This window comes from Pan troglodytes, chromosome 9 (assembly GCF_028858775.2).
Source record: "Pan troglodytes isolate AG18354 chromosome 9, NHGRI_mPanTro3-v2.0_pri, whole genome shotgun sequence".
Taxonomy (NCBI): Eukaryota; Metazoa; Chordata; class Mammalia; order Primates; family Hominidae; genus Pan; species Pan troglodytes.
The window spans coordinates 92,043,836-92,063,984 of record NC_072407.2 but is presented as its reverse complement, the minus strand read 5'-3'; the positions used below and the strand labels follow the sequence as shown (position 1 = coordinate 92,063,984).

The window sequence follows — 20,149 nt, the reverse complement described above, 5'->3', positions numbered from 1 at the left end:
TTTAGTGGAAGACATTCTTTTAAAATTCATCAGCCAGGTCTGCTATTATAAACACTGGGTCAAAACCGTGGTTGACTTCAAAGTGTTCTCAGAAAGTTTGATAATACACTATTAAAAGACAGTTTTCCATCTGAAAACCTGACTGGTGGCAACCTTCAATTGGCCCCTGCATTTCCTCTGAGCTGAAGCAGCCAAGGGATGGAATCGTTTGCATGAGGAGTTCTTACTGCCACTACAGTTGTTAGAAAATATGGAATGATCCCTCTGCCCTCCAGGTGATTGAAAGCTATGCAAAACAAGGTTGTTTCTTACTGAGCGCAAGGAAGCAATGGGTAAGAAAACTTTTAAGGCATAAATAATACAAAAGGGCACACATTTTTAGGACACATTCACATGACATTATACTGCAAAAAAAATAAAGAATGGTTTTCTCTGATTTGAATTAAGATCCTTCACACAGTTGACTCCCAGGCCTGTTTTGTGCAGTTGGTTACAGGCTTGAAGTCAGAAGATGACTGGTTGTTTGCACATCCTCCGGTTTCTTGGGGCTGCTGGAGGACCCCGGAGGGGCTGTCCAAAGGAACACCAGGCGGAGGCCATGTTGTCTTTTCAGCACCGTCCTCTCAGATAGGTGGCAAAATAAGAGGATTCCAACGTAAATTGTTGCTGTCTGTTTCTGAATAGACACAGCTGTCTCCTCTAGTGAACTCTTCTGGATTTTCTGTGCAATCACAGCTGACATCGTTTCTATTATCCTGACAGCACTTTTTTCCTCCTCTGTAATAACACACTTTGTGGATGAACCAAAATCACCAAAAACTGCCACGGATACTGTTACAGGGCCACTCAAAATAATACCAACGCTATTGTTGGCAAGGGATTGGTAGAAACCCAAAAGAGAGGAGTTAAGAGAAAGAATTGTCAAAGTCCCCTGATGAATCTGTATATGTTCCATGTTTCTATCCTACTTTTTCCATTATGCAACCATGAGCTATGAGTGGTCACAGGTTTGGCAGAACAATGTAGTTCTGCAGGTCCACCATGTTTCTGGACGGTAGAGAGTGGCTCAGAAGTAAAATAAGGCACCAAGTCTGAACTCATGGAAGAGCAGAGAATCATGACAGTAACATACAGCAGTGTCCATACGGGTCCAAGATTCACATGCAGTGTGCCAGATTACAGAAGCAGGCAAGGCAGGCTTCCAGAGCAAAACCCAGGCCGTGGTTCACTTTCCAAGGTACTGCAATTCAGGGTAATCAGACGCATTCCTTAACATTGACTCCTTCCTGCTTACTAAAGACTTTGATCAGTCTTCATGCTGTCCATAGGGAGTCTCCAAAACTCAGAGTAACAGTTGGCTTACATCTTCAGTGATTCAAGTCTGCAAAGTGTATATGATTGTGCTTCGGGGGGAAAGCAGAGAAGCCACTTTCTGTACTTACAACGGAGTTCACTTCAGTGCTATAAACATCACCGCAGCCCTGCTTGTAATAAAGTCCAGACTAGCAATCTGCCTTTAGGTTGAGCTGTTCTCCTACAAGATAAGCTGTTAAGTCATGCCTTGATTTTAGATCTCTCGGCCGAGCAGGCTAAGCATCCGGAGTTCCTGTGGGGCAGCCGGCTGGGAAAGCCACCCTCGGCTCCTTCCCTCCGACGCCAGGGCGGCTACTATGGAAGCGGCTATGGTGGCAGCGGCTGCGATCCGAAGGGGCCCCTCCATGCACCACGCAGGGCAGAGGAGGGCGCGGTGTCTTGCAGGCCAGGACGCAGGCGCTGGGTAGGTCAGGCGGGCGCTGGGTCCTGGTTCTTCTGGCACCTTGACTCTGGAGCCGGGCATCAGGGCTCTGGATACAGGACCTGGGGCGCGCCCCCGCGGCAGCTCTCCTCCAGGCGGAGGGGAGTGGACATGTAACCGGGCGGGTTCAGGGCTGCCCGGAGCATGCCAGGAGCAAGAGGAGGGATCCTGTGAGAGACAAGCGAGGCCAGCTGTAGAGGCTGCCTCTAATAAGTAGTTTTTTAAACCCATCCCTCTCCCTCCACTCACAAGTAGACCACAGAGTCTATTTTGCCCATACTGATATCTCTGTGTGTTCAATGCTTAGCTCCCAATTATAAGTGAGAACATAACAGCATTTAATTTTCTGATCCTGCATTAATTTGCTTAGGATTACAACCTCCAGCTCCATTCCCATTGCTGTAAGAGAGTTGGTGTGCCCAGAGTAAAGTCCTCCATTTAAGCTCCCATTCACAATTACGCTGACTCCATTGAGAACCTTATGGTGAAGGTGGGAACAGCCACTGCTGAGACCGACATGGCTCAGTAAACCTCCATGAACACTTCCATTTATCTCATTTGCTCCTGAGAGAGTGGTGTATTACATCATCTGCCCATTAATATCTGATCCTTGATAGAGGTATCCTGGAGGGTCATATTTCTGTATGATATTCTGCTGGCGATTCTTCCGCAGGCACATTTCAATGAAAACCATAAGAATGAGGCCCAAGACACCCAGCATACAGCCAAGGATCACATAGAACAGGTCACTGCTTCTGTCAGGGCTGGTTGCTGGCCTCACATTTCCTTCACTTCCTGAGGAATTCAGACGGGTACTCAAGTCTTTCGGATACTCAGAAGCTCCAGGAACGCATTTTACTTTAGTCTCGCAGATCATCATACTGCTAAACTCACTTTCTTCTCCTTCACTGAAGCACTGCATTTTAATGCCATAGGAAGTTTCTGACAGCAGATGGCCAATCATGTGCCACTCCTTTGAACCTTCTGTAACATCCCTCTTATAAACATTGTCATTTTCATTATCTGTGGGTCGGTAATAGATATAAAAGAATGGAAGCGTTATTGTTATTTCACGGAATGTATGTCCACTTTAGCAGAATCTGAGTAACGCTGACAGCCTCTGTGTATACAATGTGAGGTCCATTATTGGACAGTTGGAAAAAAGTTTGGGGAACCCAGTCACCTGATAAGGATGAGACGCTGAACTCTGAAAACTCTCTTCATAATGGTTGATAGCAACGACCCTAAATTTGTATGTTGAACCTGGTTCTATACTACAAACTTCCATAGAAATTTTGGAAGGAAGGATATCTTCAGCTGCCACCAGCCAGTCACTGGTCCTCATTCATTTATATTTGACCTTGAAGGCAGGGATTGAAGAATTCCCATCTGCCCAAGGAATTCAAGTGACATAGACCAACCTCCCTGACGCAGTGGAGATAATCAGGTGATCTGGAGCACCACTGTGCCTAGATGAATCTGTAAGCACCACTCCAAAATTGTTGTTTGAAGCTTCTGAAACAACAGGATACTCGGGGGTGCCTGTGGGTTGAGAGGATGCCTGGGTGTTTTTTGATGATGCTGTTTTTTCTTTGCTGGTTCAGAAGGTAAGCATGGCAGGTGGGTTTTCACCTGCAGCACTTCTTGCTACCATCAAGAGTTCATAAAGACTAGATGGCTCTATTTCAGCTAAATGAAGCTCACTTTCACCTCCTGGGATTCAAACCCTGTGCCAACTTCCCACCACACCAACTTCATACTCCAGATTTTGATACTTCACAAAATAGGCATTGATGGGCAGTCCACTTTCCTTGCCTGCCCTCCACACCAGGTTGTATGTATCTGCTATGGGGGTCTGTAGGGTTTCAATTTGATGGGGACCTCAGGAACAGAGATGCCACCAGCATTTTTCTCTGATGGTGATTCCACTGCACTGGGATGTACTTTCTCTGGAAATGAGCTGAATAATCCACTTTCTGAACCATCTCTTATTTTTTTCATTTTTCTGAGTAACATCAAAAAGTGCGACTGTTTCTGCTTTTGTTTGTTTCAAAAGGAACAACCATGAGAGGTGGTTCTGCCTGCATGGTACCATGTTCATTTGTAGCTTCGCAGATGTATTTCTCCACATGCTCCTGCATCACAGCCTGAGTATGGAGAGAGCTCAAGCCAGCTTGGGACATGATGAAATAGACAGGCTCTAGGTCCAAGATTCCAGGTCTTGATAAGTGTGACTTTTGGGATTTAGATCTAAGGACTTAAGACAGATGGCTGGTTATCAATCCGTGGATGTCATACCAACAAATGACCGGACCCAGCAGCCTGGTAGCATTGTAGGACAGAGTAAACAAAGTCTCCATCTACCACTTTTATGCTTGCTGGTGCCATAATTATAATTTGCTTGAATCCATTGCCTTTTTCTATTTCAAGTCTTCCAGTAGACTGCATAAATCCAGCCTCATTATCTGCTAAACACTGATGTAGCCTACTATCTTGCATAATAACCCCACTGAATTTCAGTCAATTTCCTGCAGGTCGATGTCTTGAGGAAGGATGATTAGGCTGTGAATTATGAAACCAGTTATGGTTGGCAGGTGGGTTCCTACAAACATCAGAGACAAAGTGTACTGTGGAAAATAGAGACACTATCTGATCCTGTAGTCCCTTAGAGTAGGAGCGTGTTCAAGTACATTAACCATGTATGCCACATATTTTACATCTCCAGAGTTGTTTCCCACCATGCAGGAATCGTTTCCAGAGTCCACTGGGTCAATGCTATCTATGGCAAGATGAGAACACAACCTTCTCCAGTTGCTTCCCGGGGCAACATCCTGCCTGTTCTTTAGCCAACACACTTGAGGAGCCAGGACCCCACTAAACACACACTCCAAAGTTACAGGGCTATGTGAATGAACAGCTAATACCTGTGAACGAGCAGGGGAAGAATGCCAAAATCATCTGAAGAAAGGTGACTCACAAGGAGCTTTTGGCCAATGGGTTCAACTCTTAATTCATGTGTGGCCGGATTATAAGCTGCACATTTGTGTGATCCCTTGTCCTCTGAGGATACATTCAAAATCTAAAGATGTTCTTGTGGAGGGATTAAGTAATTCTTTGTGGAATGCTTCAGCCACTTCCCCTGGATTTTAGCGCACATCTCAGCTTTGGGGTTACTCTCTGGTACCCTGCAGCCAATGAAACCAGCACCTTTATTATTTTGCTGTAATAAAATGCTTTGTGGGTGAATCAAAATCACCAAGAACTGCTGTGGATACTGTTACAGGGCCACTTACAACAACACTGACCTATTGTTGAGAATGCATTGGTAGTAACCCAAAAGGGAGGAGTTAAGAGAAAAAAATTGTCAAAGTCCCCTGATGAATCTTAATATATTCCATGTTTCTATTCTATTTTTTCCATTATGCGACCTTGAGATGTGAGTGGTCACAGGTTTAGCAGAACAATATAGTTCTACAGGTCCACTAAGTTTCTGGACGGCAGAGGGTAGCTCAAAAGTGAAATAAGGTGCCATGTCTGAACTCCCAAAAGAGCAGAGAATCGTAAGAGTAACAGACGGTGGTGTCCATAACGGGCCAAGATCTGGATGCGGAGCGCCAGATTACAGAAGCAGGCAGGACAGGCTTCCAGAGCAAAACCCAAGCCTTGGTTCGTTTTCCAAAATACTGTAGTCCAGGGTAAGCAAACACATTCTTTAACCTTGACTCCTTCCTGCTTACTAAAGACTTTGATCAGGGACAGTCTTCATGCTGTCCACAGGATGTCTCCCAAAATGAGAGTAACAGCTGACTTACATCTTCAGTGATTCAAGTCTGCAAGGTGAATACACTTGTGCTTGGGACGGAAAGCAGAGAAGCCACTTTCTGTTCTTAGGGTGGAACTCACTTCAGTGCTAAAAGCACATCATAGCAGTTCTGCTTGCAATAAAGTCCAAACTAACAATCTGCCTTTGGGTTGAGCTTTTCTCTTACAAAATAAGCTGTTAAGTCGTGCCTTAATTTTAGGTCTCTCCACGGTGCTGGCTAAGCATCTAGAGCTCCTGTGTGGCAGCCAGCTGGGAAAGCCACCCCTGTGTCATGCCCTCCGGCGTGAGGCAGCGGCTGTGGTGGCAGCTGTGATCTGAAGGGGCCCCTTCAGGCCCGGCACAGGACAGAGGAGGGTGTGGTGCCTCGCATGCCAGGGCAGAGGCTCTGGGTTGGGCGAGCGGGCCGCGAGGTCGCAGGTCTCCTTGCACTGTGTGACCTCAACTGGGAACTAGGGCTCAGGGGTGGGTAACTGGGTTGGGGGTGGGGTGCGGAGTGACAGGATCCATCCCTGTGGCAATGCTACTCTAAATGGAGGCCTACGTACAGGTAACCAGGTGGTCACAAGGCCCAACAGGAGCAGGAGAGGAGCAGGAGGAGGAGCGATCCCAGAGACAGACAGGCAAGGCAGGCTGTAGAGACCGCCCCCAGTCGGTATTTTTTCAAGCCATCCCTCTCCCGCCACCCTCAAGTAGTCCACAGAGTCTATTTTTCCCATATTGATGTCTACGTGTGTTCAATATTTAGCTCCCCATGTAAGTGAGAACATACAGCATTTGGCTTTCTATCCTGCATGAATTTGCTTAGGATTAAGGCCTCCAGCTCCACCCACATTGTTGTAAAGGACATGATTTCATTCTTTTTATGGCTGTATAGTATTCCATGGTGTATATGTACCATATTTTATTTATACAGTCTACCATTGATGGACTCCTGGGTTGATTATGTCTTTGCTATTTTGAATAGTGCAGCCATGAACATAGGAGAGTATGTGTCTTTTTGTTAGAACGATGTATTTTCTTTTGAGTATGTACTCAGTAATGAGATAATTGTATCAAAAGGTAGCTCCGCGTTAAGTTCTTTGAGAAATCTCCAGACTGTTTTCCATAGTGGGTGCACTAATTTACATTTCTTGCTCTATCTTTAGTTCACAAAATTTCTACTAGACTCAGCTCAGGGTTGCAGCCCTGACTGCAGCAGGTGCTAGGGCTTCCCTAAGTAGATACTGTGCACAGGTAAAGAGAGAGCTCAGATCCCGGGGTTGTGAGAAGAGAAGCAGAGGAAGGAGTTAAGGAGAGGGCCACATTTGGATGCCCTGAGGAGGGATGACAGGCAGATGTAAGGAAGGTGGTAATGTGCTAGTCACTGGTGACATCCTCCTAGTTCCAAAATCTCCTGGAAAGCAGGAAGCCTCACAATTCCCAAGCATGCTGCAGTTCTGGAGGGCACAGGGCTACGATTCTTCCCACCTTGACTCTCTTTTCTCCCAATAAACATGGGACTCTGAAGCCAGGAGTCAGAACGCATTATCTTCCACCCACACAATGTTTAAACCTTCGATTTATGATTGAATTACACACACACACACACACACACACACATGTGCAGGCACACACATGCATCTGTCTCTGTAATAAAACGTCCTTAGCTAATGCTAGACAGATCTGTGATCTGTAATTATCTCTACCCTTTTGGGCAACAAGAATAATGAATTGATTGACAAAATTGATTGACTCCTGGAAAGTAGTGTAAAAATCTAATATGTATGTAAGACACATGGTGTCTTCCCCCTGTGACATTAGCAGCAACATTCCCCTAGAATATTACAAATAATATCAGAGGGGGTGTACACACATAATGTACATACCTTGTAAAATTAGGAGTAGCATCTCCCTAAGATATTATTAATAGTATCACAGAATGTGTACACACATGGCTTATACCCCATATGATGTTAGGAGTTACATCCTTCTAGTATGTTAGGAATAATACCACAAAATTGTTCACACATGGATAACGGCATATGTAATATCAGGATTAACATGCCTCAAAAATATTACAAATAACATCACAGGGGGTGTGCACACATAACGTACATGCCCTGTGACATTAGGAGTACATTTCCCTGACACATTGCAAGTAATATCAGAGAGTGTACACCTTCTGTGACATTTCGAGTAATGTCCCCTGGATAGTACGAATAATATCATAGGGTGTACATCCCCTGTGACCTGAGGAGCAACATCTTTCTTGGATAATGCAAATAATATCACAAAATATACAGCCCCTGTGACATTAGGAGTAACATCCACCTAGGATATTATGAATAATATCACAGGAAGTATACTCCGTGTGACAGTAGGAGTAACCTCCCCCAAGGATATAACGAACAAATGCAGAGGATGTACATGTGTTGTGACATTAGCAGTAACATCCATTTAGGATATTATGAAAATTATCACACTGTGAACACCCCCTGTGACATTAGGAGTAACATCCCCCTACAATATTGGGAACAATATCACATGGTGTATATTCCCTGTGACATTCGAGGTAACATTTCTTTAGGATATTATGAATAATGTTACAAGATGTACAGCCCCTGTGATATTAGGAGTAACATTTCCATAAAATATCACGAATAATATCACTGCGTGTACACCACGGGTGACATTAGGAGTAACAGCCCCCAAAACTATTAGGAATAACTTCACAGGGTGTACACCGTCTGTGACATTAGGAGTAACATCTTTCTAAAATATTATGAATAATATCGCAAAAGATACACCCCATGTGACATTAGAAGTAACATCCACCTAGGATATTATGAATAATATCACAGGGAGTACACCCCCTGTGTCATAAGAAGTAACATCGCCCTAAGATATAAGAAATAACATCAGATTGTGTACACGCGTTGTGACATCAGTAGTAACATCCCTTTAGGATATTACTAATATTATCAGAGTGTGAACACCTTCTGTGACATTAGGAGTAACATCACCCTACAATATTGGGAATAATACCACACGGTATACACTGCCTGTGACATTAGTAGTGATATTTCTTTAGGATATTACGAATAATATGACAGGGTGTACGGCCCCTGTGATATTAGGAGTAACATATCCAAAAAACCTTACAAATAAAATCACTGTTTGTACACCACGTGTGACATTAGGAGTAACATCTTCCTTGGATATTACGAATGAGATCACACGGTTGACACCCTATGTGATTTTAAAATTAAAATCCCCCAGGAATATTACTAATAATAACACAGGGTGTACTCCCTTGTGACGTTAGGAGTAACATCCTCCCAGGATATTACGAATAATATCAGAAGGTGTACACACATTGTGACATTAGTAGTAATATCGCATGAGTAAAGTGTGAATAATATCACAGGGTATACACACCTGTGACATTAGGAGTAACATCCCCCTGGAATATTCTGAATAATATCACAGGGTTCACACCTCCTGTGACTTTAGGAGTATCATCTCGCTAAAATATTACGTGAATAATTGTAAACTTACGAGCATCTCACTAAGATATTATGAATAATATCACAGAATGTGTACACACATGGCGTATACCCCATGTGATGTTAGGAGTTACATCCTTCCAGTATGTTAGGAATAATACCACAAAGGTGTTCACACATAGTTAACAACATATGTAATATTAGGATTAACATCCCTGGAGAATATCACAAAGAACATCACAGGGGCTGTGCACACATGATGTACATGCCCTTTGACATTACAAGTACATTTCCCTGACACATTTCCAGTAATATCACAGCATTTACACCTTTTGTGACATTTGGAGTAACATCCCCTAGGATAGTATGAATAATATCACAGGGTGTACATCCCCTGTGACCTGAGGAGTAATATCTTTCTAGAATACTACAAATAGTATCACAATGTATACACCCCGTGTGTTATTAAAAGTAAAATTCCCCTAGGATATTATGAAAAATAACACAGGGAGTACACCCCGTGTGACATTAGAAGTAACATCCCCCGAGGATATAACGAATAATATCAGAGAATGTACATGCATTGGGACACCAGTAGTAATATCTCTTTCGGATAATACGAATAATATCAAAGGGTGTACATGCATTGTGAAATTAGTAGTGAACTCCCGCTAGGATATGACAAATTTTATGACAGGATGTATATGCCCTGTGACATTCAGAGTAATGTTTTCCTAGAATATTACAAAGAATATTAAAGGGTGTACAGGACCTGTGATTTACAAGTAACATTTCCATAGAATATTACACTGTGTGTACACCCCGTGTGACATTAGGAGTAACATCCCACAAAACTATAACGAATAATTTCACAAGGTGTACACCCTCTGCAACATTAAAAGTAACATTTCCCTAGAATATTACGATAATATCACAGAGTGTACACACCCTGTGATATAGGGAGTAACATCTTGTAAGGATTATACAAGTAATTTGATAAGGTGGACAAACCCTGTGACACAAGGAGAAACATCCCTCTAGGACATTACAAATAATATTAAAGGGAACACACCCCATGTGACAATAAAGGTAACCTCCCCTTAGGATATTACAAATAATACCACAAAGAGTACACACACTGTGACATTATTATTAATGTCCCACTAGGGTATTGTGAATAATATCACAGTGTGTACAGTCCTGTGACATCAGGATGAACATTCCCCTACAATATTACGAATAATATAGCAGGGTATACACCCCCTGTGATTTTGGTAGTGCCATCCTCCTAGAATATGGAAAATAATGTCCCAGGGTGTTAACGAAGAGGGGCAGTAGAGGTAAAATCCTAGTAGTGGAGTAATATTACCCCTCCTCTCCCCCCAGGATATTACAATCCACGGTGGACACACAGCGTGTTTACGTTATTGTGAGTAATATCTTCTCCGCCTCTGGAGATTACCAACTGTCATAGAAGGGCGTACATCCTCTGCACTATTTGCAGTAATGGCATCCTCTTGACCCTGGATATTAACAACAATATCAGGAGAGGATGATATTACTCCCAATATCACAGAGGGTGTACACCCCGCCTATCATATTATTCCTACTATCCAGAATAAGAGAGAATGATATTACTCGCAATAGTGCCGGGGTGTACACCCCCCTTGTGATATTGTTCCTAATATCCAGGGAGGGAGAGCATGATATTAATAACTCCCAATATCGCTATGGGTGTACACCCACCCTGTGATATTGCTCCTAATATCCAGGGGGTAGAGTATGACATTACTCCCAGAGTTTTTTTGGAGAGTGTTTCTACCCCCAGCGGCGTTGGGGGTAGTATCATCCTCTCCCACGTTGAAATTAGGAACAATATCACTGGGGGCGTGTACACACCCTGTGATATTGAAAGTAATATCAGCCTCTTTTCTCCTGGATCGTGGGACCAATATCAATGGGAAGCGTACGCTTTCTGCAATATTGGGAGTAATGTCATCCTCTCCGCCTTTGAATATTAAGGGCAATGTCACAGGGCGGGTGTACACTCTCTGCGATATTGGCAATGTTATCCTCTCCCCAAACTGCATATTAGGAAAAATAACACAGAGTGGGTGTACACCTTCTGCGATATGAGTAGTAATATCATCTTCTCCCCTTCTGGATATTAGGAACAATATCACTCGGGAGTGTACACTTTCTTCGAGATTGAGAGTAATATCATCCTCTCCGCCTTTGAATATTAAGAGAAATATCACAGGGGGGATGTACAGCCCCTGAGATTTTGGGAGTAATATCGGGCTCTTTCCCTCCATGGATATTAGGAACAATATCTCACGGTGGGTTTACACCTCCTGCTATATGGGGAGTCGTATCCTCTCTTTTCCTGGATATTAGGGACAATATCACAGGGTGGGTGTACACAGCCTGCGATATTGCTGTAATATCATCCTCTCGCCCTCCGGGTATTAGGAACAATATCACAGAAGGGGCGTACACTCCCTGTGATATTGGGAGTAATATCATTTTCTCCTTCCATGAATATTAGGAGCAATATCCCTGGGTGGATGTACACCCACTGTTACATTGGGAGTAATGTCATACTCTACCCCCTGGATATTAGAGGCAATATCACAGGGTCGGTGTACACCCATAGCGATATTGGGAGTTATTAATATCATGCTCTCCCTCCCTGGATATTAGGAACAATATCACAAGGGGGGTGTACACCCCGGCACTATTGCGAGTAATATCATTCTCTCTTATTCTGGATAGTAGGAATAATATGACAGGCGGGGTGTACACCCTCTGTGATATTGGGAGTAATATCATCCTCTCCCAACGTGGATATTAGGAACAATATCACAAGGGGGGCTGTACACGTCTTTGATATTGGTAGTAATATCATCCTCTCCCCCTTGCATATAAGAAACAGTGTGACAGGCGGGGTGGACACCCCCTGCGATATGGGGAGTAATATCACCCTCCTCTCCACACCTGGATATCATGACCCACGGTGGACACACAGCGTGTTTACGATATTGTGAGTAATATCATGCCCCCTCTAGAAATTATGAACAATATCACAGATTGGTGTACACCCTCTGAACTATAGGGAGTGATAACATCCTCTCCACCCCTGAATATTAGGAACAATATCAAAGAAGTGTTTATATCCCCTGTGATATTGGGAGTAATACCATCCTCTCCCACGTTGAAATTCAAAACAGTGTCACTGGGGGCGTGCCCACCCCATGTGATACTGAAAGGAATATCATCCTCTTCTCTCCTGGATCATGGGAACAATATCACTAGGGTGGTGTACACTTTCTGCAAAATTGGCAGTAATATCCTCTTCGCCTTGGAATGTTAAGGACAATATCACAGGGGGGCTATACACATCCTGCGCTATTAACAATAATATTATCCTCTCACGCCCTGCATATTAGGAAAAATATCACAGAGTGGGTGTACACCTCCTGCGATATGGGGAGTAATATCATCTTCTCTTCTTCTGGAAGTAGAAATAATATCACACGGGTTTGAGCACTTTCTGTGATATTGGGAGTAATATCAACTTCTCCGCCTTTGAATATAAAAAACAGTATCACAGAATGGATGTACACCCCCTGCGATATTGGGAGTAATATCAGCCTCTACCCTCCATGGATATTAGGAATAATATCCCAGAGTGGGTATTCAGCTGCTGCTGTATGGGGAATCATATCATCCTCTCCCTTCCTGGATATTATTAGCAACAATATCACAGGGTGGGTGTGCATAGCCTGCAACATTGGGAGTAATATCTCCCTCTCCCCCTCCGGATATTAGGAACAATATCACAGAACGGGTGTACACTCCCTGCGATACGGGGAGTAATATCATTCTCTTCTTCCGTGAATATTAGGAGCAATATCACTGGGTGGATGTACACCCACTGCTATATTGGGAGTAACGTCATACTCCACCCCCTGGATATTCGGATCAATATCACCGGGTGGGTGTACACCTACTGCAATATTGAAAGTAATACCACGCTCTCTCCCTCCCTGGACATTAGGAACAATATCATAGGTGGGTGTACACGCACTGCGGTATTAGGAGTAATATTATTATTAATTATTACTTATTTATTGTTAACATTAACATTAATTACCAGTATCAATATTGAGAAATAATTGCTAACAAAAAGTTTTCATATTATTAACATTAATATTAATTATTGGTACCTAATATTATTGTTTTCTAATTAATAAGATCAGTATCAATTGTTAATATCAGTCATTATTAATAATTAGTATTAATAATTTTATTGTTATCATTAATATAACTATTTAATAATAATTATCATTATTATCAGTATTGATTTTAAATCACTCATTTAACAAAAACTCAGGCTACGTACAACTACGCAAAGGGTCTAACATTGTAAGCGTTTAGGGACTGCTTCAATCATTCGCTGACACAATAACACTTTTCAGCAAAGAACCCCTATGGCCCTCAACATCTACTATTAACCTTTATATTATTGTTCCAACCCTGGCCCTTTCTTTCGCTCTTCTATTGTGAACCCCCATCCCTATACCAGATCCTCTAATTAATTTTCAAATAGGCCTCCTATTTTTACTAACCTTATCAAGCCTAGCCATCTACTCTATTCTATGATCAGGAAGAGCAATTAAATTCAAATTATGCACTAATTGGCACATTACAAACTGTAGCCCAAACAATTTCATATGAAGTAACCCTAGCCATTATCCTGCTATCAATTCTACAGATAAGTGGCTCGTTTAACTTATAGTCACTCATCACAATGCAAGAAATCCTCTGACTGCTCCTATCATCCTGGCCCCTAGACATGATATGACTTGTCTTCACACTAGCAGAAACTAATCGAGTCCCTATATTATATATATATAATTTTTTATATATATAATACATATTATATAAAATATAAATATATAAATATTTGTATATTATATATTTTATGTAAAATATAAATATACAAATATTTATATATTTATATTTTATATAAAATATATAATATACAAATATTTGTATATTATATATTTTATATAAAATATTAATATATAAATATTTGTATATTGTGTATTTTATATAAAATATAAACATAAATATTTGTATATTATGTATTTTATATATAATATAAAGATATAAATATTTGTATATTATGTATTTTATATATAATATAAATATATAAAGATTTGTATATAATATATTTTATATATAATATAAATATATAAATATTTACCTATAATACAAAATACATATAATATATATGATTATATATAATTTTTATACCCTCTGTAGAGGGAATTATTTTTGTTTCTATATCCATCCATAATAAAATACTGTGTCTGTCCATAATAAAAATACTAGTGGAAAAGTAGGAATTATAGTCACGTAAGAGATAAAAGAAAATCTGTTAGTATCAATATATTAACACATATAGGTGGTGTTGGTTCTTACAGGGTTTAGTAAAATGCATTCTAATTTTCTAAACAATTTCCACGTTACTGTATATTTATTTTTCTCTCTTTCATGATTGGAAAGAGTGCAACAATATACATCCCTATACAATCATCCTTGATTACATCTAAGGGAGCTTCGGCGGTAGTAAAATTACAGGGTTAATATATTCATATAGGTATTACAGGGTAACCAAACAAGATTCCAAATTCTTTCATCAGCAAAGCCCAGTGTAATCCTAAACCAGGTAGCCACTCTAATTAATGCAATTAACTCAGATACATAAATACATACATATATATGTATATGTCTGCATGTGTGGATGCACTTAAATGGTTGCAAATACCATCGACTTTTCCTCTCAAACAGTATTTTTGTTGAGAATGAGGTATATTCACTAGTTCATCAAAAATATTTTTTAAATTCTTAGATGATTACATTTGTTACAGTGACCAGCTGGATTAGAATTAGATTAGGTTTAAAATGATGAAAGAATCTGGGAGAGGGGGCAGAGTGTTGGTTGGTAATTAGCACATGGATCAAAGGAGAGCACTGAGGTGTTTAGAAGCCACAACATTGATAGGATAAAAGCCAGAACTAACAATCCAATAGTAAATCTCTTCACTGTGGTATTTTCTGCCACTTCTGCTCCATAAGACACAATTTAACCACTTTGTCGTGGTATCTGCAGTATTCTATTTTAGTCTACATAACATTTTCTCTCAAATGCATTCTGTTTCTCTCTCCTTCATCTTCCCTCCCTTCTTCCTTCCAGCTGTATTTTCTCACTAGAGAACACTAGTTGAATGTTCTCCCAAATTTCAGATTTCAGATACGCATCTGTAAAATAACGTTATGGAGACACATTTTAGTTGCTACTGAATACTTGGTTGTTTTCATAAGTTCACAGCATTACTACTGTCCTCCAAAAAACGGTTTCCCATTTCCACAGCTAATCTCATCATTGACTCTGCCATCCGAGTTTCTTCTAGGCCACTCTGGAAGAATCTGGAAAAATACTTAGAATACATTTTAAGTATTCATCATGCACATGTATTGCATTTTATTTTATATATGTTCGGGTGAATATCTTTCTCCACTAATTGTTTGCATTTCAATTCTTGTATCATGTTTTTTGAAACACAGAAGTCCTCATGAATATAAACCAACTAATTTTTTTTAATTGTTAATTTTTGTCCTGGTTAAGAAATCCTTATGAGAATATTGTATCAGGACTTGAATCTTCAGGACTTGAATCTATTTGGAATTGACTGTGTGTTTTGAGGTAGGAGTCAATATTTAGTTACTTTTTTTAAAAAAATTCAATTAATCCAGCATTGTTCTGATCACCTTGTGTATTTCAATGTAGAAGAGCACACTAATAATGCGGGATTATTTATATATGTGGTGAGAATTCCAAAATGAAGCCCAGCATGGAAGGTCAAATGATATTAACTCAAAGGATAGATTAGTACAATGAAACATGATGGATAAGTGCAATATAGTTAGATAAAGAGAAAGGAAAACAACATTTCCCATTTATCATTAACACTTCACTCCAAGTTTTTGCATGAAGCTAAAGATCCCGACTCTCTTCCACTGATTTTAACTCCATTCAGACATGTCTGTCAACTATTATTTCACTCAGTGGCAGTCAGAAATAAAGGAAAAAAAAACAGAGAATATATTCCATGCCATGATCATGAATAATGATTTTTCAAAAATTAATTAATAAAGAACCAATACATATACTTTCAGTGTTTTTACCACCTTTAATAGTAACACAATAAATGAGTTTTAATAACATTAGAATGCAATTCAAGACATAAAACAGAACCTATTTGTCCTGTTTGATAAGGCACAAGGAAGAGGGCTTTCTGGGATGAAGGGGTTCCCACAGCAGATGAACACATATCTGATCTATCTCTGGTCAGAGGTGAATACAGCAAAAGATAGGCCTGAGAGGAGGTGAGAAGGAGCAATTAGGGATGGTGTATATAGGGGAGCTTTGATTAACATCAACGAAGCTCACAGTTCTAGCTTCACAATCCAGGAATAGTCCTACATGGTTGGTAGGTCTTGGGACATACTGCAGTGTAAGTGGGGAGGTGGTAAAGAGGCTGCACTGAATGTCATTCTTAACACACCCAAGACTAAAGAGTCCCTCCTCTCCATGTATATTGCCATTCTGATTCATCCCTTTCCAATACTTATTACAGACACCAAAGGCCCAATTCCAAGAGTCCCCCACATGGACCTCCCAGTAATATTTGCCGGAGGTGAAAGTCTGAGCACCCCACGCAAGAAAACTTGTAGGTGTTGCAGTGATATGGGGCGCATTTTGACGGTCACATCCAATACAAATGCTTCTGAAATCTCCACGTCGGAAGATATGACTGTTGGCTTCATTATGAGGCAGAGTAATATCCACTGCAAAATAAATAAATAAATAAATAAATAAATAGAAAGAAAGAAAGAAAGAAAACATGCATAGGCATGTGTAGATAGGCAAAAATCGTTCTATCAAGCAGTTAATTTACCAGGAAACGTAAAGTCACAAGGACACTTTTGCTTGTAACTTCTAATAAAGTATAGAGATGATTAATATTATCTACAAGACAAACAAAACGCTAACCACAGATATTAAAGATGTTTTGAAAACTTACATACTGAGAGCCAAATGTAAGACCAACTTCTTTCAATCCAATTTTCAAAGCAAAATTTGCACATTATATGCCCTAAATGCTATGCTGTTATCAAGATCATTATTTAGAAATGTTTCTTATTCTTAAAAACTAGTGCTATCATTTTGGAAAGAATGTGAAGATTTTCAGTTACTCAAGAACTGCTCTAGATAACTGGATAAAAATCCATAAGTACATGTCGTAAGTGATCATTTAAAGCAGATTTCTGCAAAATCTTTTACCAGTCTCTCTGTGGCCCTCCATGCTAGCTTGGGGCTGAAGCTGGATTTTAGACTTAACATGTAGCTTTTCATATTGCAATTAAACTGAACTTCTTTTTGTTTGTAATTTTACTTGTATTCACAAAATGATTTCTTTTTATTTTTACCCATTAACTAATGTTCTTGGAAATACATAATATATATCCATTAAAAAAATTTAAAAACCCCAAGAATCTCCAGTGAACTATATTCCCCAAAAGAACAGTTCTTAGCTGTTCAAATGAATACACCAAAGAAATGTAAAATTTTGTATTTAACATTAAATAACTCACCTTCATTCTGAGCATTGTTCCATTTGCTCCTTTTTTAGATTTGCTACACTACTCCTTTTTCCCATTACATTACTCAGTACATATGAGGCCATAATGTATTTGTTTTTCACTATCTTTTAATCTTAATGCTATAAATCGGACTCTACAGACACAGATACAAAAGGGTTGCATGATTATATTGTTCACTTATGTCTATAAAGTAGTAAAATATTTGATAAAGGGTGAACTATTACCTATGTGATCCTAACAATAAGAAAATTTAGATAGTGGGAGTGCTGCCTGTGGGTGGAGACTTACCTCGGAATTGGTTGAGCCTGTCCCTCAGTCCAGTGATGGGCCCTGCCCTGAGCTCTAGATTCAGAGGCTGGGGCATGTGCAGCAGCACGGACTCACTCCTGCAAGGAAAAACCTGCAGTTACAACATCTACAGCCATAAAATAAATAAAAATCACTACTTGTGTTTAAAAGACATTTCATGAGAATCCTTTGAACCCACAAATTTGATAATTCAAAAATTATTCCTTCCTTTTTGAAATTAATTTCGATTTACAGTTTCAGAATTTTAAAGCACAGTGGGAGAGTCTGAGTCAGAATTCAGTCTGGTCTTTCCTATTTTTTGCCCCAAATGTTTAAGGTTCCTTAGCCTTATGGCCTTGAGAATATTTAGAAATGAAATTCTGAGTTCCACTTCTTGGCAGACTCCCCTGACACCTTTGTCTGAAATAGCGGGGTTCTGGGGAGACTGCTGCATCTGCTGCTTCCTTTTCAAGATAAAGAATGTGAAACTTGTTCTAGGCAGCTAGACCTGCCTTTTTGAAACAAGCTTCCCTAGAGACCTATACAGTTCTAACACTCCACAGTTTTTTCAATCTGTTTTTCAGAACTGTTAACTGATATGTGTATAGGTATGAACAACAAATCATCAACTTTTTCACTGCTAAAATACTTCTCCCAATTCTCTCCTGCTTCCTCTGGTGACTTTCTCACCATCCACAAAAAAAACTTCATCTTTCACCTATGCAGGCTTTTAAGCAATAAAACAAAGTCAGGAATAAACATGTTTTTTTTTAATTTTACTTCACTATTTATTTATTTATGTGTTTATTTACTTAGTGGTCTTGTCTTTTCTGGTGTGGGAACAAAAGTAGATGCAAAAAAGAAATAAAGTAGTATCAATATCTTAATCATTTATGCCATGACTTTGGTAGAGCCTGCTTTGATATTCGTGGAAAGTGAAAGAACCTATGCTAAAATCCAGGTACACTCTCACCTGTATAATATGTCTCCAAAAGCCTGTAAAAAAAAAAAAATAGAAAGATTTAGTGCAGTTCACAAGATGCATCTTTCATTAAGTTCAGTGTGACATTTGGAGTCAGTTCCTCAAGATATAATTTCCCTACCATCTTCTCTTCTGCAAAGCATTTTCTATTTCTTCTGTAACGAAAAACCCAGTCAGTCGTATTGTCACTAATTAATGTCCTGGGAAAGTCTGAGTCTTGAAGACATTCTCTAAAGAAGTGAAGGGAGAAGAGGCCCAGAGAGTCTATGCTCCATGGTAACCTCGAATAACCTACTCAGTCATCTTTCCCAGAACCTATTACCCAAATGAGTGGATCCCAAAATAATATTAATGTGAGCCTAGATTCCCAAAACTTCTGATCTTGCCATGTCCTCAAATTAACCTAAATGTAAATGAATCACTCACTATTTTATACATGTTTGACAACCCGAAATGTATTATTGACTTAGTTGGGGAATAGTTATTGGGGCTGTTACCTTGACCATTCCACAAAGTTTTGTGGCTGGTGGATAAAGTAGGAGGGATCTTTGGCCTGGTAGAATCCCTTGGCGGGGCTATACTCTCCCAATAAAGTAGCATTAGTTATGCGAATGTGTTTTTGGAAACACATCATGGAAATAAAGGTAGGGAGATGGATTTCAGCCATGAGGAAAATACTTAAACATGTGAATATTCAAAAACCTGAAACCACGTTGTGAGTTTGTACCTGAAGTAGCTCCACATCTGGTTTATGGCACATTTTCATCAGCTCCGCATACGTTCCTCTTAAAATCTCCCTCCTGTGAGCCATTTTGGTTTTACTTAAATGAAGTTGATGAAAAATATCTTTCCCCTTCTTCTTCAGCATCTCCAAATTATGTTTTTCTTCTTCATGATGAAATGCAGGCATCTTCTGATACTCAGCTCTAATAGCTTCTAGCCTTACATTCACATAATCCTGCAGTGATAATGGGTTAGTCAAAAGAGAAATGTATATATCCATCTCCTATTAAATCTCACTGATTCCTTTTGTCTCTCGA

At 40.0% G+C, this 20,149-nt stretch overlaps 1 protein-coding gene and 1 pseudogene across 1 annotated transcript; both read right to left on the bottom strand.

The window, feature by feature from the left end:
- Positions 1-452: 452 nt before the first annotated feature.
- Positions 453-11,757, bottom strand: LOC129136370 (cell adhesion molecule-related/down-regulated by oncogenes-like; annotated as a pseudogene).
- Positions 11,758-16,391: 4,634 nt separating this feature from the next.
- On the bottom strand, positions 16,392-20,112 carry LOC748919 (tripartite motif-containing protein 49D-like). Its single transcript, XM_054661759.2, has 4 exons — positions 19,837-20,112; positions 19,101-19,123; positions 18,128-18,225; positions 16,392-17,023 (listed from the first exon to the last, which is right to left on the bottom strand). The coding sequence occupies exons 1-4, from the start codon at positions 20,110-20,112 to the stop codon at positions 16,524-16,526; spliced, it is 897 nt and encodes a 298-aa protein (XP_054517734.2). The 3' UTR covers positions 16,392-16,523.
- Between the last annotated feature and the right edge of the window lie 37 nt (positions 20,113-20,149).

Bases quoted from the DNA above. Each gene is read 5' to 3' on its own strand.
- LOC748919 (XM_054661759.2), bottom strand. From the start codon at position 20,112: ATGGATATATACATTTCTCTTTTGACTAACCCATTATCACTGCAGGAT. The intron at 19,124-19,836 runs GTACAAACTCAC...TTTTTTTTACAG, and splicing joins CAGATGTGGAGCTACTTCAG to GCTTTTGGAGACATATTATA. The intron at 18,226-19,100 runs GTGAGAGTGTAC...TTTTCCTTGCAG, and splicing joins TTTGGAGACATATTATACAG to GAGTGAGTCCGTGCTGCTGC.